Source organism: Penaeus monodon, chromosome 1 (assembly GCF_015228065.2).
Source record: "Penaeus monodon isolate SGIC_2016 chromosome 1, NSTDA_Pmon_1, whole genome shotgun sequence".
NCBI classification, from domain to species: Eukaryota; Metazoa; Arthropoda; class Malacostraca; order Decapoda; family Penaeidae; genus Penaeus; species Penaeus monodon.
Genome location: NC_051386.1, coordinates 63,045,303 through 63,055,302, shown reverse-complemented (window position 1 = coordinate 63,055,302; position 10,000 = coordinate 63,045,303). Strand labels below are relative to the sequence as shown.

Below are 10,000 nucleotides of genomic sequence, written 5' to 3'. Positions count from 1 at the left end.
AGAGGGAGAGAGAAGAGAGGAGAGAGAAGAGTAGGAGAGAGAGAGAAGAAGAGAGAGAGAAGAGAGATAGAGAGAGAGAGAGAGAGAGAGAAGAGTCGAGATAAATGGAGATAATAGATAGATAGAGAATAGGATAGTTAATAGATAGCTAGATAATATATATATATATAGAGAGGAGAGTCCCAGAGAGAGAGAGAGAAGAGAGACATAACCTAGACAGACAGACAGAAACAAACCAACCAATAGAGACAGCAGAACAGACAAACAGACGACAAACAGAAAACAACGACAGATATAACAGACAACCCAGAGACCAGATCGTGAGCATCGACAAATGCCTCCGACAGTCTCAACTGAGGATTGTGTATCTCCCCGTCCAGTTCGCTGTTAACGTTAAAATGGGGCATTAAAAACAAGGAAATCCCTCGTTAGCCTGGGCACAGCCCTACAAGCAAAATTGCAAGTCGAATTGGCCAGCAAGGTGTTAATCTGCCGCTTACCCCGCCCCCCCCCCTCTCGAATGGCAACGAACGCGAAACCTCCTTTGGTGCGCTCCGACCTACTAACGGTTTACTACGATTGCAGTGCGCTTTTTGGCAGGGCTAGAGATTCCTTCATTGCACTCTTCCTTCCGGCGCCCCTGCTAAGTAAGGGGGGGGGGGGGCGATAAGCGTTTGGAAAGAGGCGAGAGAGAGGGAGGAGATGAGAGAGAGAGAGATATAGAGAGAGAGAGATATAGAGAAATATAGAGAGCGAGAGAGAAAATTTATAGAGATAGAGAGAGATATAGAGAGAGAGAGAGAAGAGTGAAAGAGGAGAGAGATAGAGAGAAGAGTAGAAGAGAGAGAGAGGGAAGAGAGAGAGGAGAGAAGAAATAAAAAAGAAAGAGAGAGAGAAAAGAGAGAGAGAGAGGTAGAGATAGGAGGAGGAGAGAGAGAGAAGAGAGAGAGAGAGAGAGAGAGAGAGAGAGAGAGAGATGAGAGAGAGAGTAGAGAGGAGAGGAGAAATTTTTTTTTTTTTTTTTTTTTTTTTTTGTTATTTTTGTTGTTTTTTTTTTTTTTTTTTGTTTTTTTTTTTTTTTTTTTTTTTTTTTTTTTTTTTTTTTTTTTTTTTTTTTTTTTTTTTTTTTTTTTTTTTTTTTTTTTTTTTTTTTTTTTTTTTTTTTTTTTTTTTTTTTTTTTTTTTTTTTTTTTTTTTTTTTTTTTGGGCTTTTTCGTTTGTCCTCCTTCCTCTCTCTCTCCTCTCTCACTCACAATCCTCATCTCTGTCCTCTCTCTGCCTCTGTCTCTCTTGTCTCTCTTTCTCTCTTTTATTTGTTTTACCTTGATCTCTTTTTTCTGCTTTCCCCCCCCCCTCCCTCCCTCCCTCCCTCCCTCTCCTCTCTCCTCCGTCTCTCCTCCTCTCCTCCTCTCTCTCTCCCTCAATCTCTTTCTGCTTCTCCCTCCCTTGCCCTCCCTCACCTCCCTGCCTCCCCCCCCTCTCTCTCTCTCCTCCTCGGTCTTTCTTCTTTTTTTTCCTCTCATCTCTATCACTCTCGCACCTCTCTCTCTCCCTCTCTTGTCTCTCCTCCGTCCACCGGTCAATCTCTCTTCTCTCCTCTCTCTCCCTCTCTCTCTCCTCTCTCCTCTCTCTCATCGCTCCCGCCTCTCCTCTCTCTCTCTCTCTCCTCGAATCCGTCCTCTCTCTCTCTCTCTCTATCACCCTCTCTCCTCGTTTTGTCTTCATATTTCGAAGAAGAAAGTGACTCGAGGGATCGTGTGGTATACAGTTACGTGAATGAATATGTAAAGAGTTAAGAACAAATGGCCGATAGTTATTAAGAGAATATAAAGGCAATATTTTCTTTATTTTTTAACGCTGTTTACGAAAAAAAGGAGGAAAGAGGAGGAGGAAGATGTTGATACACAAACAAACAAACACAAAAAGTGATGAGAATTTGAAGGACGAAAGAAAATCCAAAAAGAGACAAAAAGAGACAAAAAGAAAATAAAAGAAAAAGAAAGAAAGAAAGAAAAAGACACAGGAAGAAAGAAAAATATGCATGTCTTTTTAACATACAAATTGATAAAAAAAAAAAAAAAAAAAAAACAAAAAATCTTTTTTAAAAAAAACGTTTGTTTTTTAATCGTGTTTTTGTTTGTTTTGTTTCTTGTGAATTCATTTGTTTTATTATTTTTAAGGATCAAAATTAACGAAGGAAGGAAGAAGAAGAAAAGGCAAATCTTAATTCTCCCAAAACAAACAAACACAAAAAGATGCCAAGTTAAAGAATGGACGACACCCCCCCCCTTTCCCCCTCCTTCTCCCTTCCCCCCTCTTTCCTTCCCCTCTCCCTCTCTCCCTCTTTCTCTTCCTCCCCCCTCCAATCCCCTCCCTTCCCCCTCATTCCTTCCCCTCCCCTCCCCTCCCCTCCCCATCCTTCCTTCCCCCTACCCACCCCTTCCCATCAAAAAAAAGACAGAAAAAGAACAAAACCAGACCAAAAGAGACAGGCAGAAACAGACAAACAGACAGACAAACAGAAAAAACGACAGATAGACAGACAACCCAGAGACACAGAGCGTGAGCATCGACAGCCTCCGACAGTCCAACGGAGGATTGGTATCTCCCCGCCAGTCGCTGTTAACGTTAAAATGGGGCATTAAACACGGAAATCTCGTTAGCCTGGGCACGCTCTACCAGCAAAATTGCAGAGTCGACTGGCACAGCAAGGTGTTAATCTGCCGCTCCCCCCCCCCCTCTCGAATGGCACGCGAAACCCTCCTTTGATGCGCTCGACCATACGGTTTACTATCGATTGCAGTGCGCTTGGCAAGGGCTAGAGATTCCTTCATAGCACTCTTCCGGCGCCCTGCTAAGTAAGGGGGGGGACGATAGCGTTTGGAGAGAGAGAGAGAGAGATAGAGGAGAGAGGAGAATAGGAGAGAAGAGAGAAGAGAGCGAGAGAGATAGAAGAGAGAGAGAGAGAGAAGAGAAGCGAGAGGAGAAGAGGGAGAGAGGAGGAGAGACGAGAGAGGGAGAGAGAGAGAGAGGAGAGAGAGAGAGAGGAGAGAGAGAGAGAGGAGAAATGTCTTTTGTTTTGTTTGCTTGTTTATTTGTCTCCTTCTCTCTCTCTCTCTCACTCACTCTCTGTCTCTCTCTGCCTCTGTCTCTCCTTGTCTCTCTTTCTCTCTTTTTGCTTTACTCTCGATCTCTTTTTCTGCTTCCCCTCCCTCCCTCCCTCCCCCCCCCTCTCTCTCTCTCTCTCTCTCTCTCTCTCTCACTCTCTCTCGTTTTGTCTTCATATTTCGAAGAAGAAAGTGACTCGAGGGATCGTGTGTATAAAGTTAAGTGAATGAATATGTAAAGTTAAGAACAAATGGCCGATAGTTATTAAGAGAATATAAAGGCAATATTTTCTTTATTTTTTAACGCTGTTTACGAAAAAAAGGAGGAAGAGGAGGAGGAAGATGTTGATACACAAACAAACGAACACAAAAAGTGATGAGAATTTGAAGGACGAAAGAAAATCCAAAAAGAGACAAAAAGAGACAAAAAGAAAAAAGAAAAAGAAAGAAAGAAAGGAAAAGACACAGAAAGAAAGAAAAATATGCATGTCTTTTTAACATACAAATTGAGAAAAAAAAAAAAAAAAAAAAAAAAAAAAAATCTTTTTAACGTTTGTTTTTGCGTGTTTTTGTTTCTTTGTTTCTTATGAATTCATTTGTTTTATTATTTTTAAGGATCAAAATTAACGAAGGAAGGGAAAAGAAATTGTTTTATTATTTTTAAGGATCAAAATTAGAAAAAAAAAAAAAAAAAGTCCTTAAAAATTCCCCCCCCCCCCCCCCCCCCTTTTTCCCCTCCCCCTTCCTTTCTTTTTCCCCCCCACCCCTCCTTCTCTCCTTCCCCCCCCCCCTTTCCTTTTCCCCCCTCCCCCCCTCCCACCCCCCCCTCCCCTTCCCCTCCCCTCCCTCCCCCTCCTCACTCCCCCCTTCCCCCCCCTACCCACCCCTCCCCCCTCTCCCCTCCCCTCTTTCCCTCCCTTCCCCCCTCCCCTCTTCCCCTCCCCCCTTTAAAATACCATCCGAACAGCAGACCCTCTCGCCCGACGCCTCACTTATCGCCTCCGATAAGATAAGCAATCTCTATCGACAAGGACCTTCTGCGGTGGATCCTCTCTGTGCGCTTGGCAGGGAAGGAGAAGGAGAGATAAGAGGAAAGAGATGATAAGGAATAAAAAAAGGAGAAAGAGGAATGTTGGAGAGATGCGGTGAGAGAAGAATGTTGGAGAGATGTGGGAAAAAGAGAAGAGAGAAGTGATGGATAAGAAGGAGAAGGAGAGATGATAAGAAAGGAGAAACAGAGATGAAAAGGAGAGAAGAGAAATGATAAGAAAGGAGGAAGAGAGAAGAAAGGAGAGAGATGATAAGAAATAAAAGGAGAGAGAAGAATGTTGAAAAGATGTGGTAGAGAAGAGAGATGATAAGAAAGGAAAAGAGAGATGAAAGGAGAGATAAGAATGATGAAGACAGATAACAGAAAAGGAACAGGAGAAACAAGGAAAGATAGAAGAGGAAATGAGAGAAGACAGATAAATAATGCAAAAAGATAATACGAGAGAGAAAAGGAGAGAAAGAGAAGAGAGAGAAACGGGAAGAGAGAGACGAATGCTGAAACGAGACAACAGGAAAGGAAGAAGAGAAATAGTAAGAAAGAGGAGAAGAGAAAAGAAATAAATAAGAGAATAAAGACGCAGAGAGAGATTTCCAGTGGAATGCAACACGCCGACCGCCAGCCCAGCGTTGCGTCGCGATTTGGCTGATGCTGAGAGGACGCTGCTGAGAGGACGCTGTGGTTGTTTGGGGGGGTTGTGTGGTTTCGTGTGACGTTGGTTTTGGTTAGGTTGTGTGGTGCGGTTGTGACGCTGTGGTTGTGGTAGAAGAGTTGTGATGGTGCGGTTGTGACGCTGTGGTTGTGGTAGAAGGGGTTGGGGATGGGGGTGGGCTGTGGTTGTGGTGGTTGTGATGTGGTTTGTGGTTTGATTGCGTTGGTGTGACCTGTGGTTGTGGGAGAAGAGTTGTGATGGTGGGGGTTTTGACGCTGTGGTTGGTGATGTTTTTGGTTGTGGGTAGAATTTGTGTTGTGGTTTTGGTGGGTTATCCCGCTTTTAATGATGCTGTGGTTGTGGCAGTGGGGTTGTTGAAATATGAAATAAGAAAAAAAAAAAAAAGATAAAGGTGAATGGAAAGGGAGCGTAAACAAAAAATCAATCAATCGATTAATTAAAAAAAGAGAGACAATGAGACAAAAAAGGGAAAAAAAAAAAAAAAAAAAAAAAAAATAAATATATATCTATAATATATATATATATTATATATATATATTATATATAATATATATATATATATATATATAAAAAGATATGAAGTGGAAATAGGAAAAGAAATCGAATCAAAATGAAGTTTCAAATTATAAAAAGAAGAAGAAAATATAAATAAAAGTAAACCGATGGAAAATATGTAGAAGAAAGGAGAGAGACAATAAAGGAAGGGAAATAAAGAAGAAGAAAAAGAAGCAAAAGGAAGGATGAAAAAATGGAACTAAGAAAGAAAAAAAAAACACAGTAATAATAAATAGATAAAAATAAATAAGGAATAAAGAAAGAAAGAAAAGAAAAGGTGCAATACGAATAAAGGAAAAAAATATCCAAAAGGTATGATAATAATGATAATAATAAAAAAATCGAATCAGAAAGAACTGCAGGAGAAACTATAAAAGCTTGAATCCCCCCCCCCTTCCACCCCCCCCCGAAACCACCCCCCCTCCTCCCAACAAACTTAACCCTACCCCCCCTCCCCCCCCCCTTTTCCCACCCCCCCCTCCCCCTCCCCAACACTCCCCCACCCCTTCCCCTCCCCCCTCCCCCCACCCCCCCCCCCCCCTACCCCCCCAGAACCCCCCCTTTCCCTCCAACACATCATAAACCCCCCCCCCCCTCCCCTCCCCCCCACCCCCCCCCTCCCCCCTCCCCCATCCCCCCCTCCCCCCCCCCCCCCACGTGAGGAGAGGCAAGACCGCATCTGTTGCCAGGGAATCGGAGGCCGAACACCTGCCGCGAGGGACCCGCTTTCGCCCGCACCTTTTTTATCGATCTATTTATCTATCTATTTACTTATTTATTTATTTATTTATTTATTTATTTATTTACTTATTTTTATTTATTTTATTTACTTATTTATTTATTTATTTATTTATCTATTATTCATTTATTTATTCATTTTTTTTATTTATTTATTTGTTTATTTTATTTATTTTCGCCCGCACTTTTATTTATTATTTAATTATTATTATTTTTTTTTATCTTCACATGAATCATATCTTCGTCGTTGTTTTGAAAATGTTCTTGACTTTTTTTATTATTATTATTGTTGGCGTTGTTCTGTTGTTGTTTGTTTTTGTTTTGTTTTTGTTTCCTTATTTGCCTTTGTCTTGATTGTTTTATTGTTTTGTCTTACTTTTGCTGTTGTTTTGTTTTTGTTACTTTCTTGTTTTTGTTATCGTTTTGTTGTTAGTTATTGCTTTTGTTTTTGTTATTTGTTATTGTCTTGTTTTTTGTTGTTTTCTCTTGCTTTTGTCATTGTTTTGAGGTTCGATTCGAGTTGCTAATCAAAAAGAAGGATTTTGTTTTTGCACGTTTTTCTTTTTTTCTTAATTCCAATTCCGTTTTTGAAATGCAGATGTCATGAGAGGGTGTCTTGAGAAAAGAAAGACAAACACGAAAGAAAGTATATAGTATATGTGAGAGAGGAAGGACACACATCAAAACATATAAAAATAAAAACGAAAGGAAGTGAAAAATCACCAACACCTTCTTGTGGGGAAGATAAATAACAGGGAGAGAAAGGAAAAAAAGAGAGAGGGAAAGAGAGAGAGAGAGAGAGAAGAGAGAAAAGAGAGGAGAAAAGAGAGAGAAGAGATGAGAGAGAGGAAAAGAGAGAGAGAGAGAGAGAGAAGAGAGAGAGAGAGAGAGAGAGAGAGAGAAAAGAGAGAGAGAGAGAGAGAGAGAGAGAGAGAGAGAGAGAGAATTAGAGCGAGACAAAGCGAGAACGAGAGAGAGAGAGCAAAAGAGAGAGAGAAAAAAAAAGAGAAAAAAGAAGAGAGAAGACGAAAAAGAAGAAAAACAACAACAACAAAAAGCGAAAACGAACCAGAACAGATAAACAAAAAGAATCAGACCCGACACCAGCCACGAAGCAAATGAAGCCCCACGAGAACAGACCCATCAGACAACGTACCATAGCCCTCATGTTCAGCGCAGGCGGCTGGTTGCGCACCTGACCCATGGAAAGCTTCTGCCGGAGTGTATTGTGGGTGCTGATGATCGTCTCGATGTCCTTGCACGTGATTCCTCCGGTTCCTGTAGGAGGCGAGAGGGAGAGAGAGTCAGGAAGATGAGACAACATGATAAAAGAGAATTGGAGTATGTTAGAGCGAGAGGGAGAGAGAGAGAGGGAGAGAAGGATGAGACGTGAGTGAGAGGGGAAGATTAGATAGAGAAGTCAGTAAAATAAAATAAAATAAGGTCAATAAAATGAAATAAAATAACAACAGAGAATTCGAGTAAGATTGAGCGAGAGACGTGAGCGAAAGGAGGAGATAAAATAGAGAAATAAAATAATATCAATGAAACAATATACTAACAGAGAAATGTGAAATAAAAAAGAACGAGAGGGAGGAGTTAAAATCGGATAAAGAGAGAGAGAGAGAGAGAGAGAGAGAGAGAGAGAGAGAGAGAGAGAGAGAGAGAGAGAGAGAGAGAGAGAGAGACAAAGATAAATAATGCAATAATGCAATTCATTCCATGAGTTACGATAGATATTCTTATGTTTGGTGCGCCAGGCCGTCTGTTTATTTTGGCCGAGCAGGAGGAGGCGTGAGCGAGGGGAGGGAAAAAGATTCGCGTGGGAGGAGCCCCGCACGAACCACAAACCCTCCTCGGCAGCTTCGGGAAGGGCGTAGGAGGGGGGGGAAGGATAGGCCCCTGCCGGCGGGAAGGAATCGAGGGCGGGGGGGGGGGGGGGGGGGGGTGGGGATGGATACTGGGGATTTGATCTAAATCAGGAGTGCACACACACACACACACGCACGCACGCACGCACGCACACAACACACACACACACTCACACACACACTCACACACAACACACACACACACACACACACACACACACACACAACACACACACCCCACGCACGCACGCCCCAACCACACACAAAACACCCCCAACACACACACACACACAGAAATACACACATACACGTATATGAAAGTGGATGTATGTGTATTTATGCACTGAGAACTCACATTTCATGAATTAGCAGAGAAAGGCTTGCATCCATACCCACCACCTCACGCGTCGTGTCGTTGTTTTGCAGCGGCGCTGGATTATCTTACTGGCGATAGAGGCTACACACAGGGTTATAACGCAGACGAGTTCTTAACAACGCATCTGGAGCGACGGCACAACACGAGAAGTAACAGATACTAGCCTTAAGCCAATGGATGGATGCCACAAATATATATTGATAGAACATATGTATGTCTATCTATCTTTATGTATAGAGATGTGTGTGTTTGTGTGTGTGTGTATGGTGGGGGGGTTTTGTGTGTTTGTGGTGTTTTTGGTGTTTTGTGTGCATGTGTTTGTGTGTGTGTTTGTGTGTGTGTGTGTGTGTGTGTGTGTGTTTGTGTGTGTGTGAAGATAGATAGATAGACAGATAAAAAGAAAACAAACGAAAGAAAATGTATCACGTTTAACAATCTAATCCTCTTTAAGAACAAACAGTTAAACAGAATTATAGATAAACAGACAGAAAATAACAATAACTTGAACTGCCTCTCTTAAAAAAAAAAAAAAAAAAAAAAAAAAAAAACGTGTTTGAGAATATTTAAACAAATAACCTGATTACTGCAGAAAGTGAATAATGATAATGAACGTCAGTGAAAAGAAGAAAAAATAATGATGATTATAATGACATGCAAAACAGGTCCGAGAAAATGTACAATATATAAATATATATATTTCCACACACAATATATATCACACACGAGAGAGAAAGAGAGCAAGAGAGAAAAAAAAGAGAAGAAAGAAGGAAAAGAGAATATAGTTCATCTATAATGATAAGAAAAAAGGAAGAAAAGGAATAAGGAAAAAGAAAAATAATCTATTCCATCCATAGTGAAAAAAAAAAAAATGAAAATCAGTAAATAAATAAGAAATAAAAGAATAGAAAATCGAAATAAAAAAAAAATCCTGCTCATCCATACTGATAACAAAATAAATAACAAGAATAAAAAATAAATAAAAATAAAATGATAAAAAAAAAAATCTGAAAATATAATAAAAAAAAAATAATCTTCCTTCCCCCCCTCAAAAAAAAAGTCTAACCCCCCCCCCTCTACACGCACAAATAACAACACTATAATAATCATATCTCCCCCTCCCTTCCCCCACACCCCCTCCCCCTCCCCTCCCCCTCCCCCTTCCTATGACCTTTCTCTCGAGAGCCAAGAACGCGCTTCTCGGGTCTGGGAGCGAGACACGAGAGAGGTCACAGTGACACGGAGAGGTCAGGAACACAAAGGCACTCTCCGGCCCGAGAAAACGTAGGGGTGCCAGAAAGAAGAACAGGCACTGGCTGGCTGAGGGAGTGAGTCACGGGCACTACTTGTTGACCTCGAGGTGCGGCTGACCTGGCGAGGCACCTCCTCTCCCCGCCAGGACACACCACCACCCACACACACCCCCACACCGCCCCACCACACACAACCACACACACACACCACACACACACACACACCACACACACACACACACACACACACACCACACAAAACCCGACACACACACACACACACACACAAAGAAACACACAAAAAAACCTACACACAAAAACAATACAAAACACACATTTGGCAATTCATACGTAATCATGCATACATAAAATACATACATAG

General features: G+C 41.5%; 1 protein-coding gene across 1 annotated transcript in view; it reads right to left on the bottom strand.

Annotated features, from left to right (window-relative positions):
• LOC119577414 (venom allergen 5-like) overlaps positions 1 to 10,000 on the bottom strand; it is a gene marked incomplete in the record, with an annotated part of 89,073 nt that overhangs the window by 35,503 nt on the left and 43,570 nt on the right. Inside the window, 1 exon segment of the mRNA XM_037925041.1 lies at positions 7,278 to 7,399. Within this exon segment, the coding sequence (XP_037780969.1) occupies positions 7,278 to 7,399 (122 nt within the window).